The sequence below is a fragment of the Leptidea sinapis genome, chromosome 23 (assembly GCF_905404315.1).
Source record: "Leptidea sinapis chromosome 23, ilLepSina1.1, whole genome shotgun sequence".
In the NCBI taxonomy this organism is placed as follows: Eukaryota; Metazoa; Arthropoda; class Insecta; order Lepidoptera; family Pieridae; genus Leptidea; species Leptidea sinapis.
The window spans coordinates 10,294,467-10,320,668 of NC_066287.1; the positions used below are offsets into that span (position 1 = coordinate 10,294,467).

The 26,202-nt window shown below is 39.8% G+C and overlaps 1 protein-coding gene across 11 annotated transcripts in view; it reads left to right on the forward strand.

Annotated features, from left to right (window-relative positions):
* The first annotated feature begins 8,543 nt into the window (after positions 1-8,543).
* LOC126971232 (eukaryotic translation initiation factor 2A) overlaps positions 8,544-26,202 on the forward strand; it is a 34,304-nt gene continuing 16,645 nt past the window's right edge. The window contains exons 1-2 of one of the 11 annotated variants that reach the window (XM_050817419.1): positions 14,536-14,713; positions 14,825-14,858. In XM_050817419.1, the coding sequence (XP_050673376.1) occupies positions 14,834-14,858 (25 nt within the window). In that variant the 5' untranslated portion in view covers positions 14,536-14,713; positions 14,825-14,833. Of the gene's footprint in view, positions 8,866-14,535; positions 14,859-20,533; positions 20,851-26,202 lie in introns of those variants that run through there. The other 10 variants (XM_050817418.1, XM_050817426.1, XM_050817425.1 and 7 more) reach the window with 10 other exon arrangements.

Here is a 26,202-nt window from a genome sequence, read left to right on the forward strand (position 1 = left end):
ATGCAGTTTTATATATTTTCACAGATAAAAATATTATTTCCTGTTCTTTTCCGAATTACTGCAGCTGTGCCTGATAGGGTTGAGTTTTTTAAAGTGACCTTATACCCCAACAGCCATGGCGTCAATAAGTGGGATACTATTCATCCATAGCAGCATCATTCATTCAAATGCCTAATTCTTTTTCCCAAACTTTGTTGACTGTGTCCATTCATTTGATAAATATGTTAGAAGATATTTAAATCCAAATGCACTGCTGCTAACAATTCATTTAATTGCGTATTGCCACATCCTATTGCTACTGCATTCGCAACTGTATTTATATTTATATCAATTTCAGTATCATTGCAACAAATGGTAAAAGTTTCGTAACACATTTTGCATATTAATTTTAGATATGAAACTAGCCATTTTCTTTCAATTGCAATCCACAGTCTATATTACCACGTGAGAAACTTCTTAAAGGTCCTTAAAAAAATCTTTATTTATATTATATCTTTTTGCCTCCCACTCGACCCTTACGACAACGGAAAAACACCGCCGACCATCCCGCGGTGTCAGAGCTCTATGCCTAAAGTACAGTTCAGACAGAAAACTGTTAGGCGAGCTCAGTTTTTGTTAGATGTTAGGAAGTCGAGCGGGCCGGATGGCATTTCTCCAATAGTGCTTAGAACATGTGCCACTGAGTTGACGCCGGTGCTAACGCGTTTATTCCGGTACTCATATACAAAAGGCGTAGTCCCTGACTCATGGAAGTCAGCCCTTGTCCATCCGAACCTTAAAAAAAGGAAACAGTTCAGATCCGGCAAACTACAGGCCTATTACCTCCCTGCTTTCCATAATCATGGAGAACCTCACTAACCGCTAGCTCTTGGTATACCTAGAGGGTCACCAGTTGATCAACGACAGTACGGCTTTCGCCATGGTCGGTCGGCAGGTGATCTTCTGGTATACTTAACAAATAGATGGGCGGCGGCAAACAAAAGCAAGGGGGAAGCGAAGGGCTTTGATCGTGTATGGCACAAGGCGCTTCTCGCAAAACTTCCATCAATTGGGCTTCCTGAGAGCTTATGCAAGTGGACCTCCAGTTTCCTCAATGGGCGCAGCATACAGTTCGTTATCGAAGGTTATGCTCGAATCCTAAGCCCGTGAACGCTGGAGTGCCCCAAGGCTGTGTGCTATCTCCCACACTGTTTCTTCTGTATATCAATGATATGTTGGACACCTCCAATATTCATTTGCTATGCAGACGACAGCACGGGCGATGCCGTATACACGGACTATGCAGGTCTCTCGAGGGAAATCGTCGACCAGTGCCGGGAGAAACTTGTGTCTTCTATCGACTCCTGTCTTGAGAAGGTCGCGGAATGGGGTAAATTGAACCTTGTCCACTTTAACCCCCAGAAGACACAAGTTTGCACGTTTACCACAAAGAAAACCCATTTGTCATTTTTTTTTTTTTTTATGGAATAGGAGGACAAACGTGCATACGGTCACCTGGTGTTAAGTGATCACCGCCGCCCACATTCTCTTGCAACACCAGAGGAATCACAAGAGCGTTGCCGGCCTTTAAGGAAGGTGTACGCGCTTTTTTTGAAGGTACCCATGTCGTATCGTCCCGGAAACACCGCACAAGGAAGCTCATTCCACAGCTGTGTAGTACGAGGTAGAAAGCTTCTTGAAAACCGCACTGTGGAGGACCGCCACACATCCAGATGGTGGGGATGATATCCTAACTTGTGGCGTGTCGTGCGATGGTGAAATTCAGCAGCAGGAATCAGGTTAAACAGCTCTTCGGAACACTCCCCGTGATAAATGCGGTAGAAGACACACAATGAAGCGATGTCTCTACGCAACGCCAAGTGATCCAGCCGTTCACAGAGCACTGAGTCCCCGACAATTCGAGCTGCTCTACGTTGCACGCGGTCAAATGGATCGAGCAGATACTGGGGTGGCCCTTCAGATGGCCACGGAATTGGCAATCGCTCGAGATTTCGAGACCCAGTATTCCGATACTAGGCGCGGCTTTAAGAGAAGTGTTCTCGAAGAGCGGTGATACGACAAATGGGTTTTTTTTAAGTGGTAAACGCGCAAACTTGAGTCTTCTGGGGGTTAAATTGGACAAGGTTCAATTTACCCGATTCCGCGACCTTCTCGAGAGAGGACTCGATAGAAGACACAAGTTTCTCCCGGCACTGGTCGACGATTTCCCGAGAGAGACCTGCATGGCCCGTGTATACGGCATCACCAGTGCTGTCATCTGCATAGCAATGCATGTTGGAGGTGTCCAACATATCATTGATATGCAGAAGAAACAGCGTAGGAGATAGCACATAGCCTTGGGGCACTCCAGCATTCACGGGCTTCGGGTTCGAGCAATATCCGTCGACAACGACCGGTATGCTACGCCCAGTGAGGAAGCTGGAGGTCCACTTGCACAAGCTCTCGGGAAGCCCAAATGATGGAAGTTTTGAGAGGAGCGCCTTGTGCCATACACGATCAAAGGCCTTCGCTATATCCAGGCTAACTGCCAGGCCTTCCCCCTTGCTTTCAATAGCCGCCGCCCATCTATGTCTTAGGTATACCAGAAGATCACCTGCCGACCGTCCATGGCGAAAGCCTTGCCGTCGGTCGTTGATCAACTGGTGACCCTCTAGGTATACTAAAAGCTGGTGGCTAATTATGCTCTCCATGATTTTGGAGAGCAGGGAGGTGAGAGCAATAGGCCTGTAGTTTGCCGGATCCGAACTGTCTCCTTTTTTTTGGATCGGATGGACAAGGGCTGACTTCCATGAGTCAGGGACTACGCCTTTGGAATAAGAGTGCCGGAATAAACGCGTTAGCACCGGCGTCAACTCAGGGGCACACGTTCTAAGCACGATTGGAGAAATGCCATCCAGCCCGCTCGACTTCCTGACGTCCAACGAAAACAGAGCTCGCCTAACAGTTTTCTGTCTGAACTGTACTTCAGGCATAGAGCTCTGACACCGCGGGATGGTCGGCGGTGTTTTTCCGTTGTCGTCAAGAGTCGAGTTGGAGGCGAAAAGAGCGCACAGGAGCTCGGCTTTCTCTTTTGCCGTATGGGCCAGGGTGTCATTCCTCATGTGCAACGGCGGCATGGACGGCTGCTTGAAGTTACCAAGAGCAGCTTTCGACAACGACCAGAACTTGCGTGTTCCGGTCGGGCAACTGGAAAGCTGCTCGCCGATTTTGACGACGTGCTTAGACTTCGCACGGGCGATTTGCCGCTTAAAAAATCTGGAGGCACGGTTATATTTCCTCTTAAGAACTTTGGAGTTCGGATCCTTTGTGCCCAGCGCCGCAACCCAAGTTCGATACGCCTGTTTTTTGCAGTCAGATGCTGCTTTAACTGACGCATCGAACCAGGGCTGTGATCTGCCACCGATCGGTACTACAGAGCTTGGTATAAAAATATCTATGCCCTGCAGTATCACATCGCCTACTGCAATGGCGCAGGCACTAGGATCATCCGAAGGGAAACAAACGTTGCCCCAAGGGTAGGATGCAAAAAAGGAACACATCCTATCCCAATCTGCTGACTTGTAGTGCCAAACGCGGCGGGTCGCTGGTGGTCTGCGACGTTGGCGTCGGATAGGCACTACACTCCTGACCAGGCAATGGTCGGACGTTCCGAGAGGGGCGTCGACAAAGACCTGGTATCCATCGGGATGTGTAGTCAGCAGAAGATCTAATAAGGACGGCATCTGGCTATCCACATCCGGGAGCCGAGTTGGCGACTCAACCAATTGGGACAGACCATACACCAATGCAAAATTATGCACAGATCACCCTGCGTAGTCTGTGGTACGTGATCCAAGCCATTCGGCAGTGTGCCCGTTGAAATCACCCAAGACTACAATTTCAGCGGAGGGGATCTGTGCAAGCACGACGTCAAGTGCCGCTTGAACGCAGCCCATGACATGATCGGTTTCTGCGTTACCACTATGGGACCTGTAGACACACGCATAGATACGGACGCGGTCGTCTAAATCTACGCGGAGCCAGAGAGTAGACAGGTCCCTACCCTCAAAATTGCCGAGACGGCGACAGCAGATATCCTCCATAACGTACACACATACCCCGGCATGAGGCAAAAAGTTGTGCTCAATTTTGTACCCGGGGTACGTTAAATATGACGTATCGCTAGGTCGAGATATCTGCGTCTCCGTAAGGAAACATAAGGCCGGCTGCGCCGTCTCAAGGTGGTGGTGGACGGCGATTAAATTGGAGTGAATTCCCCTGATATTGCAAAAGTCCACGTTGAGCGTGGAGCGGGGTGCCGTGGTGTTACTGCCTCGTTTGTCCTCGGTCATGCGCGGTTCTGTGCCCACCCCAGAATAAGAAGGGCGGCCCGAGCGAGAGTGCTCGGGGAGGGATTCTCCGGCTCTACAAGAGCCGGTACCCTCCTGGGGTAATATCTTTTTACGGACCGCTCTCATAATTTGGGGGGGGGGGGGGAAGGGATGGCCTCCGGTCCTCGACGAGTCTGGCCCGATTGTGCTGACGTCATAAGACGGCAGCGTGACTCTCCCACTTCTAAAAAGCCCTTAGTCGCCTCTTACGACACCCATGGGCCTGGGACTCCCCTATTCTTTTTACGCCCCGGGGAAAGTACAGGGCATATCACCGCTCTTCGACAATACTTCCCTTACAGCCTCGCCTCGCTTCCTTGTGCGGTGTTTCTGGGACGAAATGACATGGGTTTCTTCAAAAAAAGCGCGTACACCTTCCTCAAAGGCCGGCAACGCACCTGTTATTCCTCTGGTGTTGCAAGAGAAAGTGGGCGGCGGTGATCACTTAACACCAGGTGAACCGTACGCTCGTTTTTCCTCCTTTTCCATTAAAAAAAATGGATGAAAGTTAATCTTTCTGAGAGATAAACTTTTTAATGTTAAATAGTTGTAATAATTCCGAAGTCTTAAATCTTTTATGTACCTACCTAATATATATTGTCATTTTTGTGGACGTTAGTGCAATAGATGAATATTGTATTTAACCACATAAATGCTAGTACTTTTATACTGATAAATAAAGCAATTCGTGCGAAAATATTCCCATTCCAAAATGTTTAAAAATGCACAACTTTAATCAGGAGAAGCTGGCACTCCCGGAGTGCAACCCGTATTTTTATTCTAATCCTGACTGTTTAAATAATGCTGTCATATTGTTACACTGTATACAATATATAAATACTCACCACGTCTCTGCATTGTCTTCGAGATGTTCGTCTATGTTATTTGGTATACCTCTAAAAAAACAGTTATTTCATTGAAATAAAACATATTTATGCTAAAAATTGGAACTCATGGTCATACTACTTGCGTACGTACCTATAACTATGCCAATATCAGATCTCAAGTATTTTTTGAAGTCAAATTCGAACTTTCCTTACTACGCTACAATGTATAATAGTTACCTACATTAGACTCGAGAATATTTGTTATTTGGTGTTCTTATCAAACGAAAATGCATGATTATATCAATATAAACATACAGGCTAGCCAAAATATTTAATGTTGTTGGTTTTAATATCATTTTACTTAAATCATTATGCCAATTACTATGTATATTATGTTAATAAAAATAGGTATTTACTCAATGCTATCACGCATCTCTTGAGTCATCTTTTTACATCGTTTGCAATAACTGATTTACGTTTTCTGGACAACTTCACTGATTTTCTAAGTTTCCGCCCAGTCGTATTATTTTTTACACCAAAACAGAATCAATAGTATACCACTGCCTGATACAGCAATGTGAGAAGTAATTATATCACTATCACGCTGATTGAAGTATGTGTATGATGACAGGCATGAGAAATGTAACGCCTGATCATATTTTGCGAGCGAATACTTTCTTACTTTACTTATACCTAAAAGTAAGGCGCAAACAGTTATATGCTTATAATGCTTGTTATTGATTACTAATCCTAATATTTATTACGATTAGTAATCAATAAGCATTTGGACTTACACAATAATAGTACAAGCTATAAGAATAACCCATCTGAGTTTCGTACTAAACAAATGGGTCATACCGAGAAACAGCGTGCTTAACTGTAAATAAAAATGGTAGTTAAAAATAACTCTGAATTATTAATTATAACCAACAGCAAGCATTGGCAACTCAAAAATTAGACTTAAGGGTATGTCTAATAAGATAAATTAGTGTTCATAGCTCCAAATTTTCACCATAAAACTTGCCTAAAAACACCCAGTTTGCGTGTTCTCCCCACACTCTTCGCCTTAAATCACGTTGTGCGCATGACAAATAACTGGCAAAGCACATCCTTACATCGGCCTAGATTCAATACCAATAACACACTTTCTATTAAGCATTGACAGTTTACTGTATTGTTACGTAATGGTGAGAACTTTTGGCGTTAATAATCAACGGTAAATAGTATGACAGGACTGCTTCCATGTTTTATATGCGTTCACTGCTGACATTACATCTCTAGTAGTATTGGTATAAGACGAAAACCTTGGAGTTCTAAGGACATATTATCCTGTATAAGAACCTGGAATGGAAACTGGAAGGAGGATTATTTGTACTTGTAATACCAAGAGGGAGTGAAAAGCATATGCTTGAAATACTAAGTGCGACAACAATACAGATTGTATTTTTGTTCACTCTATAGTTTGACTTAAGTAACCGAGCAATAACACTTCGCGATCCGATCCCTCTAAGCTTAACAAACAACTCGCGATAACAACAACAAAATTTCAGCACGAGAATTTTACTTTAAGTGTAGCAAAATAATGCTTATTGTAAGGATAATAATTAGAGTGAATGTATTTGAAAGCTATCGAAACAAGCTATAAGACCATGCATAAATTATTCATATTGTGATTTATTATTATGTTACACACGACACAAAGTTGAAAAACCGTTTTAATTTAGGAATTCTTACTATGAAATATTTGGAAAAAATAACTACTGACATATATTTTACGATAGTTTATAAAGTAAAGGTAACATATTTCAACATTTTCCAAAATAAATAAATAATACAGATAAAACAAAGGAAACGACGCGTCACAGACGTTCAAGTCGTATTTATATCAACAAAAACCATATATCATACTGTAACTAACTGTACCTACAAGATAAACATCAATTAATATAAAAGGCATTTATTTTCTCAAAATTGATTCCTTTAGAATTCTTTTTGATGTCATTTCTTATACTACTAGATACTACTACCGCTTCGGAAACAAATGGCGCTCTGAGAGAGAAGAAGCGGCGCAAGAAACTCTCCCAGCATTCTTTATATAAAAATATATAAATGTCTAATATCTAACCTTTAGTGTTAATACCTTCGTAGAATTATAGATCACAGAAATATAATACGTGCACATTATCCGTAATAGCGTATGCAGACAGATTCGTTCTTAAAAGAACATATTTTATATACCGTAATATTAGCTTTGATTAGAACCGTTTAATAATGCTGTACATCAAGTCATCAGCTCATCGAAGTACAAGCATCGTCACGTTCTCTGGAAGACCGCAGTTATACTCACGTGACCAGTCGTATGCTCCGCGTTATACAACCTCACAGAGTGCAGTGAGTGTGGCTGCGCTTACGCTACTAAAAGAGCGCTTCTATCCATTAAACTTTAATGAATTAGGCACGCCGTTGACACGAGTCTATACACATAACTGCTGTCCAGCTAACATGGCATGCTCTACTGCGATAGCAATAGATAGAACACATTGTATTATTCTTAATTCTAATTGAATGAAACATTTAACTATTGGTCAAAATGTAAGCTTCAGTATTGGTGTGTAATTACTAAATTTGTTAATAATTATTATAATAACAACTGTAATTGGTTAATTAGTTTTAAGGATTTTGTATAAATATCGTGTGCCTGAATATATATTCCTCATAGTACTCAAGCAGTTGTTTTATTCAACCTCCAAAAGCTCAGTCTCTAAGATTATTTTATAATTAATCTAACGTCTTGAAATATAGTCTAGATATACCTATTATAAAAATAGCAACTTACCAAATTTTGGGTAAGACTTCGAAAAAAATAAAATTTGTCAGTGGTCGCCTGTAACATTTACCGGGCACTTTCGTGGTATTTTGTGTATACGCTAGTATACTCATAAGATACACAGTAGCTTTAAGGTAAAATGTATTTTATAATAAAGTCCCAGTCACTGGTCAGGCATTATCTAAATAAATTAAAATGCTTTATTAAAAAATGTGTATCTACTATATAGATAGTAGATAATGATTTTTGAAAGCATTAAACAATGACATATTATATTATATAATAATATACTGCCAGGGCCTGGGCCCCTTTGAAGTGATGCTTCTAAATAATTGCTTTCATCCACAGGGATTATCACAGGACAGGAGGTGGGTTGAATTATATTATTGTGTAATATCTTTATCTATAGTATCTACTCTATCACTCTAACTTTAACGTGATAGAAAAATAATATTCTGTGGTCGAGAACGTCAAACGAATACAAAATCCACTTACCCATTTTTGAATTTTGACATTTAATTTTTTAGGTTATGCGTAACACCTGTAGGCTGTCCGCTGTAGCCTGTAAACTTGCTGTAAACTGTATAGAGTATAGACTGTAGTGTATTGCCTATTCTCAATTCTATAAAGTTTAACATACGCTACCCGATAAGTCGTTTTACTCTTTCAGCTTCCTGTTACAAAATACCCACTAGAGTTAGACACTAATGATTGCTTCTGGCTTCTATTTACATTTTACCATGACTATTTCTGCCGCTGAAACTAAATATTTGTCACAATTTTAATATATATAGAAAATCTTTTTAGTTAATAGCAATGGCTTCACACCTCAACATCGTCGGTAAATGATTGCTTCTTAATGAAATATAGTGCGGTGCTATTAATTTTTCTATTATAAATATTCGTTTTTCATAGGGCTGAGCAACAAGGGTCTATTTCAGTTAAATTTTGAAGAACCATATGAGGAAAAACAGTTGAGAGATGGAGCTACACAAAATATTAGAAGTGTAGTTGTTAGTCCTAAAGGAAACTACTTAGCATATAGTATGGGCCAGGGTGTCATTCCTCATGTGCAACGGCGGCATGGACGGCTGCTTGAAGTTACCAAGAGCAGCTTTCGACAACGACCAGAACTTGCGTGTTCCGGTCGGGCAACTGGAAAGCTGCTCGCCGATTTTGACGACGTGCTTAGACTTCGCACGGGCGATTTGCCGCTTAAAAAATCTGGAGGCACGGTTATATTTCCTCTTAAGAACTTTGGAGTTCGGATCCTTTGTGCCCAGCGCCGCAACCCAAGTTCGATACGCCTGTTTTTTGCAGTCAGATGCTGCTTTAACTGACGCATCGAACCAGGGCTGTGATCTGCCACCGATCGGTACTACAGAGCTTGGTATAAAAATATCTATGCCCTGCAGTATCACATCGCCTACTGCAATGGCGCAGGCACTAGGATCATCCGAAGGGAAACAAACGTTGCCCCAAGGGTAGGATGCAAAAAAGGAACACATCCTATCCCAATCTGCTGACTTGTAGTGCCAAACGCGGCGGGTCGCTGGTGGTCTGCGACGTTGGCGTCGGATAGGCACTACACTCCTGACCAGGCAATGGTCGGACGTTCCGAGAGGGGCGTCGACAAAGACCTGGTATCCATCGGGATGTGTAGTCAGCAGAAGATCTAATAAGGACGGCATGTGGCTATCCACATCCGGGAGCCGAGTTGGCGACTCAACCAATTGGGACAGACCATACACCAATGCAAAATTATGCACAGATCACCCTGCGTAGTCTGTGGTACGTGATCCAAGCCATTCGGCAGTGTGCCCGTTGAAATCACCCAAGACTACAATTTCAGCGGAGGGGATCTGTGCAAGCACGACGTCAAGTGCCGCTTGAACGCAGCCCATGACATGATCGGTTTCTGCGTTACCACTATGGGACCTGTAGACACACGCATAGATACGGACGCGGTCGTCTAAATCTACGCGGAGCCAGAGAGTAGACAGGTCCCTACCCTCAAAATTGCCGAGACGGCGACAGCAGATATCCTCCATAACGTACACACATACCCCGGCATGAGGCAAAAAGTTGTGCTCAATTTTGTACCCGGGGTACGTTAAATATGACGTATCGCTAGGTCGAGATATCTGCGTCTCCGTAAGGAAACATAAGGCCGGCTGCGCCGTCTCAAGGTGGTGGTGGACGGCGATTAAATTGGAGTGAATTCCCCTGATATTGCAAAAGTCCACGTTGAGCGTGGAGCGGGGTGCCGTGGTGTTACTGCCTCGTTTGTCCTCGGTCATGCGCGGTTCTGTGCCCACCCCAGAATAAGAAGGGCGGCCCGAGCGAGAGTGCTCGGGGAGGGATTCTCCGGCTCTACAAGAGCCGGTACCCTCCTGGGGTAATATCTTTTTACGGACCGCTCTCATAATTTGTGGGGGGGGGGGGAAGGGATGGCCTCCGGTCCTCGACGAGTCTGGCCCGATTGTGCTGACGTCATAAGACGGCAGCGTGACTCTCCCACTTCTAAAAAGCCCTTAGTCGCCTCTTACGACACCCATGGGCCTGGGACTCCCCTATTCTTTTTACGCCCCGGGGAAAGTACAGGGCATATCACCGCTCTTCGACAATACTTCCCTTACAGCCTCGCCTCGCTTCCTTGTGCGGTGTTTCTGGGATGAAATGACATGGGTTTCTTCAAAAAAAGCGCGTACACCTTCCTCAAAGGCCGGCAACGCACCTGTTATTCCTCTGGTGTTGCAAGAGAAAGTGGGCGGCGGTGATCACTTAACACCAGGTGAACCGTACGCTCGTTTTTCCTCCTTTTCCATTAAAAAAAATGGATGAAAGTTAATCTTTCTGAGAGATAAACTTTTTAATGTTAAATAGTTGTAATAATTCCGAAGTCTTAAATCTTTTATGTACCTACCTAATATATATTGTCATTTTTGTGGACGTTAGTGCAATAGATGAATATTGTATTTAACCACATAAATGCTAGTACTTTTATACTGATAAATAAAGCAATTCGTGCGAAAATATTCCCATTCCAAAATGTTTAAAAATGCACAACTTTAATCAGGAGAAGCTGGCACTCCCGGAGTGCAACCCGTATTTTTATTCTAATCCTGACTGTTTAAATAATGCTGTCATATTGTTACACTGTATACAATATATAAATACTCACCACGTCTCTGCATTGTCTTCGAGATGTTCGTCTATGTTATTTGGTATACCTCTAAAAAAACAGTTATTTCATTGAAATAAAACATATTTATGCTAAAAATTGGAACTCATGGTCATACTACTTGCGTACGTACCTATAACTATGCCAATATCAGATCTCAAGTATTTTTTGAAGTCAAATTCGAACTTTCCTTACTACGCTACAATGTATAATAGTTACCTACATTAGACTCGAGAATATTTGTTATTTGGTGTTCTTATCAAACGAAAATGCATGATTATATCAATATAAACATACAGGCTAGCCAAAATATTTAATGTTGTTGGTTTTAATATCATTTTACTTAAATCATTATGCCAATTACTATGTATATTATGTTAATAAAAATAGGTATTTACTCAATGCTATCACGCATCTCTTGAGTCATCTTTTTACATCGTTTGCAATAACTGATTTACGTTTTCTGGACAACTTCACTGATTTTCTAAGTTTCCGCCCAGTCGTATTATTTTTTACACCAAAGCAGAATCAATAGTATACCACTGCCTGATACAGCAATGTGAGAAGTAATTATATCACTATCACGCTGATTGAAGTATGTGTATGATGACAGGCATGAGAAATGTAACGCCTGATCATATTTTGCGAGCGAATACTTTCTTACTTTACTTATACCTAAAAGTAAGGCGCAAACAGTTATATGCTTATAATGCTTGTTATTGATTACTAATCCTAATATTTATTACGATTAGTAATCAATAAGCATTTGGACTTACACAATAATAGTACAAGCTATAAGAATAACCCATCTGAGTTTCGTACTAAACAAATGGGTCATACCGAGAAACAGCGTGCTTAACTGTAAATAAAAATGGTAGTTAAAAATAACTCTGAATTATTAATTATAACCAACAGCAAGCATTGGCAACTCAAAAATTAGACTTAAGGGTATGTCTAATAAGATAAATTAGTGTTCATAGCTCCAAATTTTCACCATAAAACTTGCCTAAAAACACCCAGTTTGCGTGTTCTCCCCACACTCTTCGCCTTAAATCACGTTGTGCGCATGACAAATAACTGGCAAAGCACATCCTTACATCGGCCTAGATTCAATACCAATAACACACTTTCTATTAAGCATTGACAGTTTACTGTATTGTTACGTAATGGTGAGAACTTTTGGCGTTAATAATCAACGGTAAATAGTATGACAGGACTGCTTCCATGTTTTATATGCGTTCACTGCTGACATTACATCTCTAGTAGTATTGGTATAAGACGAAAACCTTGGAGTTCTAAGGACATATTATCCTGTATAAGAACCTGGAATGGAAACTGGAAGGAGGATTATTTGTACTTGTAATACCAAGAGGGAGTGAAAAGCATATGCTTGAAATACTAAGTGCGACAACAATACAGATTGTATTTTTGTTCACTCTATAGTTTGACTTAAGTAACCGAGCAATAACACTTCGCGATCCGATCCCTCTAAGCTTAACAAACAACTCGCGATAACAACAACAAAATTTCAGCACGAGAATTTTACTTTAAGTGTAGCAAAATAATGCTTATTGTAAGGATAATAATTAGAGTGAATGTATTTGAAAGCTATCGAAACAAGCTATAAGACCATGCATAAATTATTCATATTGTGATTTATTATTATGTTACACACGACACAAAGTTGAAAAACCGTTTTAATTTAGGAATTCTTACTATGAAATATTTGGAAAAAATAACTACTGACATATATTTTACGATAGTTTATAAAGTAAAGGTAACATATTTCAACATTTTCCAAAATAAATAAATAATACAGATAAAACAAAGGAAACGACGCGTCACAGACGTTCAAGTCGTATTTATATCAACAAAAACCATATATCATACTGTAACTAACTGTACCTACAAGATAAACATCAATTAATATAAAAGGCATTTATTTTCTCAAAATTGATTCCTTTAGAATTCTTTTTGATGTCATTTCTTATACTACTAGATACTACTACCGCTTCGGAAACAAATGGCGCTCTGAGAGAGAAGAAGCGGCGCAAGAAACTCTCCCAGCATTCTTTATATAAAAATATATAAATGTCTAATATCTAACCTTTAGTGTTAATACCTTCGTAGAATTATAGATCACAGAAATATAATACGTGCACATTATCCGTAATAGCGTATGTAGACAGATTCGTTCTTAAAAGAACATATTTTATATACCGTAATATTAGCTTTGATTAGAACCGTTTAATAATGCTGTACATCAAGTCATCAGCTCATCGAAGTACAAGCATCGTCACGTTCTCTGGAAGACCGCAGTTATACTCACGTGACCAGTCGTATGCTCCGCGTTATACAACCTCACAGAGTGCAGTGAGTGTGGCTGCGCTTACGCTACTAAAAGAGCGCTTCTATCCATTAAACTTTAATGAATTAGGCACGCCGTTGACACGAGTCTATACACATAACTGCTGTCCAGCTAACATGGCATGCTCTACTGCGATAGCAATAGATAGAACACATTGTATTATTCTTAATTCTAATTGAATGAAACATTTAACTATTGGTCAAAATGTAAGCTTCAGTATTGGTGTGTAATTACTAAATTTGTTAATAATTATTATAATAACAACTGTAATTGGTTAATTAGTTTTAAGGATTTTGTATAAATATCGTGTGCCTGAATATATATTCCTCATAGTACTCAAGCAGTTGTTTTATTCAACCTCCAAAAGCTCAGTCTCTAAGATTATTTTATAATTAATCTAACGTCTTGAAATATAGTCTAGATATACCTATTATAAAAATAGCAACTTACCAAATTTTGGGTAAGACTTCGAAAAAAATAAAATTTGTCAGTGGTCGCCTGTAACATTTACCGGGCACTTTCGTGGTATTTTGTGTATACGCTAGTATACTCATAAGATACACAGTAGCTTTAAGGTAAAATGTATTTTATAATAAAGTCCCAGTCACTGGTCAGGCATTATCTAAATAAATTAAAATGCTTTATTAAAAAATGTGTATCTACTATATAGATAGTAGATAATGATTTTTGAAAGCATTAAACAATGACATATTATATTATATAATAATATACTGCCAGGGCCTGGGCCCCTTTGAAGTGATGCTTCTAAATAATTGCTTTCATCCACAGGGATTATCACAGGACAGGAGGTGGGTTGAATTATATTATTGTGTAATATCTTTATCTATAGTATCTACTCTATCACTCTAACTTTAACGTGATAGAAAAATAATATTCTGTGGTCGAGAACGTCAAACGAATACAAAATCCACTTACCCATTTTTGAATTTTGACATTTAATTTTTTAGGTTATGCGTAACACCTGTAGGCTGTCCGCTGTAGCCTGTAAACTTGCTGTAAACTGTATAGAGTATAGACTGTAGTGTATTGCCTATTCTCAATTCTATAAAGTTTAACATACGCTACCCGATAAGTCGTTTTACTCTTTCAGCTTCCTGTTACAAAATACCCACTAGAGTTAGACACTAATGATTGCTTCTGGCTTCTATTTACATTTTACCATGACTATTTCTGCCGCTGAAACTAAATATTTGTCACAATTTTAATATATATAGAAAATCTTTTTAGTTAATAGCAATGGCTTCACACCTCAACATCGTCGGTAAATGATTGTTTCTTAATGAAATATAGTGCGGTGCTATTAATTTTTCTATTATAAATATTCGTTTTTCATAGGGCTGAGCAACAAGGGTCTATTTCAGTTAAATTTTGAAGAACCATATGAGGAAAAACAGTTGAGAGATGGAGCTACACAAAATATTAGAAGTGTAGTTGTTAGTCCTAAAGGAAACTACTTAGCATATAGTATGGGCCAGGGTGTCATTCCTCATGTGCAACGGCGGCATGGACGGCTGCTTGAAGTTACCAAGAGCAGCTTTCGACAACGACCAGAACTTGCGTGTTCCGGTCGGGCAACTGGAAAGCTGCTCGCCGATTTTGACGACGTGCTTAGACTTCGCACGGGCGATTTGCCGCTTAAAAAATCTGGAGGCACGGTTATATTTCCTCTTAAGAACTTTGGAGTTCGGATCCTTTGTGCCCAGCGCCGCAACCCAAGTTCGATACGCCTGTTTTTTGCAGTCAGATGCTGCTTTAACTGACGCATCGAACCAGGGCTGTGATCTGCCACCGATCGGTACTACAGAGCTTGGTATAAAAATATCTATGCCCTGCAGTATCACATCGCCTACTGCAATGGCGCAGGCACTAGGATCATCCGAAGGGAAACAAACGTTGCCCCAAGGGTAGGATGCAAAAAAGGAACACATCCTATCCCAATCTGCTGACTTGTAGTGCCAAACGCGGCGGGTCGCTGGTGGTCTGCGACGTTGGCGTCGGATAGGCACTACACTCCTGACCAGGCAATGGTCGGACGTTCCGAGAGGGGCGTCGACAAAGACCTGGTATCCATCGGGATGTGTAGTCAGCAGAAGATCTAATAAGGACGGCATGTGGCTATCCACATCCGGGAGCCGAGTTGGCGACTCAACCAATTGGGACAGACCATACACCAATGCAAAATTATGCACAGATCACCCTGCGTAGTCTGTGGTACGTGATCCAAGCCATTCGGCAGTGTGCCCGTTGAAATCACCCAAGACTACAATTTCAGCGGAGGGGATCTGTGCAAGCACGACGTCAAGTGCCGCTTGAACGCAGCCCATGACATGATCGGTTTCTGCGTTACCACTATGGGACCTGTAGACACACGCATAGATACGGACGCGGTCGTCTAAATCTACGCGGAGCCAGAGAGTAGACAGGTCCCTACCCTCAAAATTGCCGAGACGGCGACAGCAGATATCCTCCATAACGTACACACATACCCCGGCATGAGGCAAAAAGTTGTGCTCAATTTTGTACCCGGGGTACGTTAAATATGACGTATCGCTAGGTCGAGATATCTGCGTCTCCGTAAGGAAACATAAGGCCGGCTGCGCCGTCTCAAGGTGGTGGTGGACGGCGATTAAATTGGAGTGAATTCCCCTGATATTGCAAAAGTCCACGTTGAGCGTGGAGCGGGGTGCCGTGGTGTTACTGCCTCGTTTGTCCTCGGTCATGCGCGGTTCTGTGCCCACCCCAGAATAAGAAGGGCGGCCCGAGCGAGAGTGCTCGGGGAGGGATTCTCCGGCTCTACAAGAGCCGGTACCCTCCTGGGGTAATATCTTTTTACGGACCGCTCTCATAATTTGTGGGGGGGGGGGAAGGGATGGCCTCCGGTCCTCGACGAGTCTGGCCCGATTGTGCTGACGTCATAAGACGGCAGCGTGACTCTCCCACTTCTAAAAAGCCCTTAGTCGCCTCTTACGACACCCATGGGCCTGGGACTCCCCTATTCTTTTTACGCCCCGGGGAAAGTACAGGGCATATCACCGCTCTTCGACAATACTTCCCTTACAGCCTCGCCTCGCTTCCTTGTGCGGTGTTTCTGGGACGAAATGACATGGGTTTCTTCAAAAAAAGCGCGTACACCTTCCTCAAAGGCCGGCAACGCACCTGTTATTCCTCTGGTGTTGCAAGAGAAAGTGGGCGGCGGTGATCACTTAACACCAGGTGAACCGTACGCTCGTTTTTCCTCCTTTTCCATTAAAAAAAATGGATGAAAGTTAATCTTTCTGAGAGATAAACTTTTTAATGTTAAATAGTTGTAATAATTCCGAAGTCTTAAATCTTTTATGTACCTACCTAATATATATTGTCATTTTTGTGGACGTTAGTGCAATAGATGAATATTGTATTTAACCACATAAATGCTAGTACTTTTATACTGATAAATAAAGCAATTCGTGCGAAAATATTCCCATTCCAAAATGTTTAAAAATGCACAACTTTAATCAGGAGAAGCTGGCACTCCCGGAGTGCAACCCGTATTTTTATTCTAATCCTGACTGTTTAAATAATGCTGTCATATTGTTACACTGTATACAATATATAAATACTCACCACGTCTCTGCATTGTCTTCGAGATGTTCGTCTATGTTATTTGGTATACCTCTAAAAAAACAGTTATTTCATTGAAATAAAACATATTTATGCTAAAAATTGGAACTCATGGTCATACTACTTGCGTACGTACCTATAACTATGCCAATATCAGATCTCAAGTATTTTTTGAAGTCAAATTCGAACTTTCCTTACTACGCTACAATGTATAATAGTTACCTACATTAGACTCGAGAATATTTGTTATTTGGTGTTCTTATCAAACGAAAATGCATGATTATATCAATATAAACATACAGGCTAGCCAAAATATTTAATGTTGTTGGTTTTAATATCATTTTACTTAAATCATTATGCCAATTACTATGTATATTATGTTAATAAAAATAGGTATTTACTCAATGCTATCACGCATCTCTTGAGTCATCTTTTTACATCGTTTGCAATAACTGATTTACGTTTTCTGGACAACTTCACTGATTTTCTAAGTTTCCGCCCAGTCGTATTATTTTTTACACCAAAACAGAATCAATAGTATACCACTGCCTGATACAGCAATGTGAGAAGTAATTATATCACTATCACGCTGATTGAAGTATGTGTATGATGACAGGCATGAGAAATGTAACGCCTGATCATATTTTGCGAGCGAATACTTTCTTACTTTACTTATACCTAAAAGTAAGGCGCAAACAGTTATATGCTTATAATGCTTGTTATTGATTACTAATCCTAATATTTATTACGATTAGTAATCAATAAGCATTTGGACTTACACAATAATAGTACAAGCTATAAGAATAACCCATCTGAGTTTCGTACTAAACAAATGGGTCATACCGAGAAACAGCGTGCTTAACTGTAAATAAAAATGGTAGTTAAAAATAACTCTGAATTATTAATTATAACCAACAGCAAGCATTGGCAACTCAAAAATTAGACTTAAGGGTATGTCTAATAAGATAAATTAGTGTTCATAGCTCCAAATTTTCACCATAAAACTTGCCTAAAAACACCCAGTTTGCGTGTTCTCCCCACACTCTTCGCCTTAAATCACGTTGTGCGCATGACAAATAACTGGCAAAGCACATCCTTACATCGGCCTAGATTCAATACCAATAACACACTTTCTATTAAGCATTGACAGTTTACTGTATTGTTACGTAATGGTGAGAACTTTTGGCGTTAATAATCAACGGTAAATAGTATGACAGGACTGCTTCCATGTTTTATATGCGTTCACTGCTGACATTACATCTCTAGTAGTATTGGTATAAGACGAAAACCTTGGAGTTCTAAGGACATATTATCCTGTATAAGAACCTGGAATGGAAACTGGAAGGAGGATTATTTGTACTTGTAATACCAAGAGGGAGTGAAAAGCATATGCTTGAAATACTAAGTGCGACAACAATACAGATTGTATTTTTGTTCACTCTATAGTTTGACTTAAGTAACCGAGCAATAACACTTCGCGATCCGATCCCTCTAAGCTTAACAAACAACTCGCGATAACAACAACAAAATTTCAGCACGAGAATTTTACTTTAAGTGTAGCAAAATAATGCTTATTGTAAGGATAATAATTAGAGTGAATGTATTTGAAAGCTATCGAAACAAGCTATAAGACCATGCATAAATTATTCATATTGTGATTTATTATTATGTTACACACGACACAAAGTTGAAAAACCGTTTTAATTTAGGAATTCTTACTATGAAATATTTGGAAAAAATAACTACTGACATATATTTTACGATAGTTTATAAAGTAAAGGTAACATATTTCAACATTTTCCAAAATAAATAAATAATACAGATAAAACAAAGGAAACGACGCGTCACAGACGTTCAAGTCGTATTTATATCAACAAAAACCATATATCATACTGTAACTAACTGTACCTACAAGATAAACATCAATTAATATAAAAGGCATTTATTTTCTCAAAATTGATTCCTTTAGAATTCTTTTTGATGTCATTTCTTATACTACTAGATACTACTACCGCTTCGGAAACAAATGGCGCTCTGAGAGAGAAGAAGCGGCGCAAGAAACTCTCCCAGCATTCTTTATATAAAAATATATAAATGTCTAATATCTAACCTTTAGTGTTAATACCTTCGTAGAATTATAGATCACAGAAATATAATACGTGCACATTATCCGTAATAGCGTATGCAGACAGATTCGTTCTTAAAAGAACATATTTTATATACCGTAATATTAGCTTTGATTAGAACCGTTTAATAATGCTGTACATCAAGTCATCAGCTCATCGAAGTACAAGCATCGTCACGTTCTCTGGAAGACCGCAGTTATACTCACGTGACCAGTCGTATGCTCCGCGTTATACAACCTCACAGAGTGCAGTGAGTGTGGCTGCGCTTACGCTACTAAAAGAGCGCTTCTATCCATTAAACTTTAATGAATTAGGCACGCCGTTGACACGAGTCTATACACATAACTGCTGTCCAGCTAACATGGCATGCTCTACTGCGATAGCAATAGATAGAACACATTGTATTATTCTTAATTCTAATTGAATGAAACATTTAACTATTGGTCAAAATGTAAGCTTCAGTATTGGTGTGTAATTACTAAATTTGTTAATAATTATTATAATAACAACTGTAATTGGTTAATTAGTTTTAAGGATTTTGTATAAATATCGTGTGCCTGAATATATATTCCTCATAGTACTCAAGCAGTTGTTTTATTCAACCTCCAAAAGCTCAGTCTCTAAGATTATTTTATAATTAATCTAACGTCTTGAAATATAGTCTAGATATACCTATTATAAAAATAGCAACTTACCAAATTTTGGGTAAGACTTCGAAAAAAATAAAATTTGTCAGTGGTCGCCTGTAACATTTACCGGGCACTTTCGTGGTATTTTGTGTATACGCTAGTATACTCATAAGATACACAGTAGCTTTAAGGTAAAATGTATTTTATAATAAAGTCCCAGTCACTGGTCAGGCATTATCTAAATAAATTAAAATGCTTTATTAAAAAATGTGTATCTACTATATAGATAGTAGATAATGATTTTTGAAAGCATTAAACAATGACATATTATATTATATAATAATATACTGCCAGGGCCTGGGCCCCTTTGAAGTGATGCTTCTAAATAATTGCTTTCATCCACAGGGATTATCACAGGACAGGAGGTGGGTTGAATTATATTATTGTGTAATATCTTTATCTATAGTATCTACTCTATCACTCTAACTTTAACGTGATAGAAAAATAATATTCTGTGGTCGAGAACGTCAAACGAATACAAAATCCACTTACCCATTTTTGAATTTTGACATTTAATTTTTTAGGTTATGCGTAACACCTGTAGGCTGTCCGCTGTAGCCTGTAAACTTGCTGTAAACTGTATAGAGTATAGACTGTAGTGTATTGCCTATTCTCAATTCTATAAAGTTTAACATACGCTACCCGATAAGTCGTTTTACTCTTTCAGCTTCCTGTTACAAAATACCCACTAGAGTTAGACACTAATGATTGCTTCTGGCTTCTATTTACATTTTACCATGACTATTTCTGCCGCTGAAACTAAATATTTGTCACAATTTTAATATATATAGAAAATCTTTTTAGTTAATAGCAATGGCTTCACACCTCAACATCGTCGGTAAATGATTGTTTCTTAATGAAATATAGTGCGGTGCTATTAATTTTTCTATTATAAATATTCGTTTTTCATAGGGCTGAGCAACAAGGGTCTATTTCAGTTAAATTTTGAAGAACCATATGAGGAAAAACAGTTGAGAGATGGAGCTACACAAAATATTAGAAGTGTAGTTGTTAGTCCTAAAGGAAACTACTTAGCATATAGTATGGGCCAGGGTGTCATTCCTCATGTGCAACGGCGGCATGGACGGCTGCTTGAAGTTACCAAGAGCAGCTTTCGACAACGACCAGAACTTGCGTGTTCCGGTCGGGCAACTGGAAAGCTGCTCGCCGATTTTGACGACGTGCTTAGACTTCGCACGGGCGATTTGCCGCTTAAAAAATCTGGAGGCACGGTTATATTTCCTCTTAAGAACTTTGGAGTTCGGATCCTTTGTGCCCAGCGCCGCAACCCAAGTTCGATACGCCTGTTTTTTGCAGTCAGATGCTGCTTTAACTGACGCATCGAACCAGGGCTGTGATCTGCCACCGATCGGTACTACAGAGCTTGGTATAAAAATATCTATGCCCTGCAGTATCACATCGCCTACTGCAATGGCGCAGGCACTAGGATCATCCGAAGGGAAACAAACGTTGCCCCAAGGGTAGGATGCAAAAAAGGAACACATCCTATCCCAATCTGCTGACTTGTAGTGCCAAACGCGGCGGGTCGCTGGTGGTCTGCGACGTTGGCGTCGGATAGGCACTACACTCCTGACCAGGCAATGGTCGGACGTTCCGAGAGGGGCGTCGACAAAGACCTGGTATCCATCGGGATGTGTAGTCAGCAGAAGATCTAATAAGGACGGCATGTGGCTATCCACATCCGGGAGCCGAGTTGGCGACTCAACCAATTGGGACAGACCATACACCAATGCAAAATTATGCACAGATCACCCTGCGTAGTCTGTGGTACGTGATCCAAGCCATTCGGCAGTGTGCCCGTTGAAATCACCCAAGACTACAATTTCAGCGGAGGGGATCTGTGCAAGCACGACGTCAAGTGCCGCTTGAACGCAGCCCATGACATGATCGGTTTCTGCGTTACCACTATGGGACCTGTAGACACACGCATAGATACGGACGCGGTCGTCTAAATCTACGCGGAGCCAGAGAGTAGACAGGTCCCTACCCTCAAAATTGCCGAGACGGCGACAGCAGATATCCTCCATAACGTACACACATACCCCGGCATGAGGCAAAAAGTTGTGCTCAATTTTGTACCCGGGGTACGTTAAATATGACGTATCGCTAGGTCGAGATATCTGCGTCTCCGTAAGGAAACATAAGGCCGGCTGCGCCGTCTCAAGGTGGTGGTGGACGGCGATTAAATTGGAGTGAATTCCCCTGATATTGCAAAAGTCCACGTTGAGCGTGGAGCGGGGTGCCGTGGTGTTACTGCCTCGTTTGTCCTCGGTCATGCGCGGTTCTGTGCCCACCCCAGAATAAGAAGGGCGGCCCGAGCGAGAGTGCTCGGGGAGGGATTCTCCGGCTCTACAAGAGCCGGTACCCTCCTGGGGTAATATCTTTTTACGGACCGCTCTCATAATTTGTGGGGGGGGGGGGAAGGGATGGCCTCCGGTCCTCGACGAGTCTGGCCCGATTGTGCTGACGTCATAAGACGGCAGCGTGACTCTCCCACTTCTAAAAAGCCCTTAGTCGCCTCTTACGACACCCATGGGCCTGGGACTCCCCTATTCTTTTTACGCCCCGGGGAAAGTACAGGGCATATCACCGCTCTTCGACAATACTTCCCTTACAGCCTCGCCTCGCTTCCTTGTGCGGTGTTTCTGGGACGAAATGACATGGGTTTCTTCAAAAAAAGCGCGTACACCTTCCTCAAAGGCCGGCAACGCACCTGTTATTCCTCTGGTGTTGCAAGAGAAAGTGGGCGGCGGTGATCACTTAACACCAGGTGAACCGTACGCTCGTTTTTCCTCCTTTTCCATTAAAAAAAATGGATGAAAGTTAATCTTTCTGAGAGATAAACTTTTTAATGTTAAATAGTTGTAATAATTCCGAAGTCTTAAATCTTTTATGTACCTACCTAATATATATTGTCATTTTTGTGGACGTTAGTGCAATAGATGAATATTGTATTTAACCACATAAATGCTAGTACTTTTATACTGATAAATAAAGCAATTCGTGCGAAAATATTCCCATTCCAAAATGTTTAAAAATGCACAACTTTAATCAGGAGAAGCTGGCACTCCCGGAGTGCAACCCGTATTTTTATTCTAATCCTGACTGTTTAAATAATGCTGTCATATTGTTACACTGTATACAATATATAAATACTCACCACGTCTCTGCATTGTCTTCGAGATGTTCGTCTATGTTATTTGGTATACCTCTAAAAAAACAGTTATTTCATTGAAATAAAACATATTTATGCTAAAAATTGGAACTCATGGTCATACTACTTGCGTACGTACCTATAACTATGCCAATATCAGATCTCAAGTATTTTTTGAAGTCAAATTCGAACTTTCCTTACTACGCTACAATGTATAATAGTTACCTACATTAGACTCGAGAATATTTGTTATTTGGTGTTCTTATCAAACGAAAATGCATGATTATATCAATATAAACATACAGGCTAGCCAAAATATTTAATGTTGTTGGTTTTAATATCATTTTACTTAAATCATTATGCCAATTACTATGTATATTATGTTAATAAAAATAGGTATTTACTCAATGCTATCACGCATCTCTTGAGTCATCTTTTTACATCGTTTGCAATAACTGATTTACGTTTTCTGGACAACTTCACTGATTTTCTAAGTTTCCGCCCAGTCGTATTATTTTTTACACCAAAACAGAATCAATAGTATACCACTGCCTGATACAGCAATGTGAGAAGTAATTATATCACTATCACGCTGATTGAAGTATGTGTATGATGACAGGCATGAGAAATGTAACGCCTGATCATATTTTGCGAGCGAATACTTTCTTACTTTACTTATACCTAAAAGTAAGGCGCAAACAGTTATATGCTTATAATGCTTGTTATTGATTACTAATCCTAATATTTATTACGATTAGTAATCAATAAGCATTTGGACTTACACAATAATAGTACAAGCTATAAGAATAACCCATCTGAGTTTCGTACTAAACAAATGGGTCATACCGAGAAACAGCGTGCTTAACTGTAAATAAAAATGGTAGTTAAAAATAACTCTGAATTATTAATTATAACCAACAGCAAGCATTGGCAACTCAAAAATTAGACTTAAGGGTATGTCTAATAAGATAAATTAGTGTTCATAGCTCCAAATTTTCACCTTAAAACTTGCCTAAAAACACCCAGTTTGCGTGTTCTCCCCACACTCTTCGCCTTAAATCACGTTGTGCGCATGACAAATAACTGGCAAAGCACATCCTTACATCGGCCTAGATTCAATACCAATAACACACTTTCTATTAAGCATTGACAGTTTACTGTATTGTTACGTAATGGTGAGAACTTTTGGCGTTAATAATCAACGGTAAATAGTATGACAGGACTGCTTCCATGTTTTATATGCGTTCACTGCTGACATTACATCTCTAGTAGTATTGGTATAAGACGAAAACCTTGGAGTTCTAAGGACATATTATCCTGTATAAGAACCTGGAATGGAAACTGGATGGAGGATTATTTGTACTTGTAATACCAAGAGGGAGTGAAAAGCATATGCTTGAAATACTAAGTGCGACAACAATACAGATTGTATTTTTGTTCACTCTATAGTTTGACTTAAGTAACCGAGCAATAACACTTCGCGATCCGATCCCTCTAAGCTTAACAAACAACTCGCGATAACAACAACAAAATTTCAGCACGAGAATTTTACTTTAAGTGTAGCAAAATAATGCTTATTGTAAGGATAATAATTAGAGTGAATGTATTTGAAAGCTATCGAAACAAGCTATAAGACCATGCATAAATTATTCATATTGTGATTTATTATTATGTTACACACGACACAAAGTTGAAAAACCGTTTTAATTTAGGAAATCTTACTATGAAATATTTGGAAAAAATAACTACTGACATATATTTTACGATAGTTTATAAAGTAAAGGTAACATATTTCAACATTTTCCAAAATAAATAAATAATACAGATAAAACAAAGGAAACGACGCGTCACAGACGTTCAAGTCGTATTTATATCAACAAAAACCATATATCATACTGTAACTAACTGTACCTACAAGATAAACATCAATTAATATAAAAGGCATTTATTTTCTCAAAATTGATTCCTTTAGAATTCTTTTTGATGTCATTTCTTATACTACTAGATACTACTACCGCTTCGGAAACAAATGGCGCTCTGAGAGAGAAGAAGCGGCGTAAGAAACTCTCCCAGCATTCTTTATATAAAAATATATAAATGTCTAATATCTAACCTTTAGTGTTAATACCTTCGTAGAATTATAGATCACAGAAATATAATACGTGCACATTATCCGTAATAGCGTATGCAGACAGATTCGTTCTTAAAAGAACATATTTTATATACCGTAATATTAGCTTTGATTAGAACCGTTTAATAATGCTGTACATCAAGTCATCAGCTCATCGAAGTACAAGCATCGTCACGTTCTCTGGAAGACCGCAGTTATACTCACGTGACCAGTCGTATGCTCCGCGTTATACAACCTCACAGAGTGCAGTGAGTGTGGCTGCGCTTACGCTACTAAAAGAGCGCTTCTATCCATTAAACTTTAATGAATTAGGCACGCCGTTGACACGAGTCTATACACATAACTGCTGTCCAGCTAACATGGCATGCTCTACTGCGATAGCAATAGATAGAACACATTGTATTATTCTTAATTCTAATTGAATGAAACATTTAACTATTGGTCAAAATGTAAGCTTCAGTATTGGTGTGTAATTACTAAATTTGTTAATAATTATTATAATAACAACTGTAATTGGTTAATTAGTTTTAAGGATTTTGTATAAATATCGTGTGCCTGAATATATATTCCTCATAGTACTCAAGCAGTTGTTTTATTCAACCTCCAAAAGCTCAGTCTCTAAGATTATTTTATAATTAATCTAACGTCTTGAAATATAGTCTAGATATACCTATTATAAAAATAGCAACTTACCAAATTTTGGGTAAGACTTCGAAAAAAATAAAATTTGTCAGTGGTCGCCTGTAACATTTACCGGGCACTTTCGTGGTATTTTGTGTATACGCTAGTATACTCATAAGATACACAGTAGCTTTAAGGTAAAATGTATTTTATAATAAAGTCCCAGTCACTGGTCAGGCATTATCTAAATAAATTAAAATGCT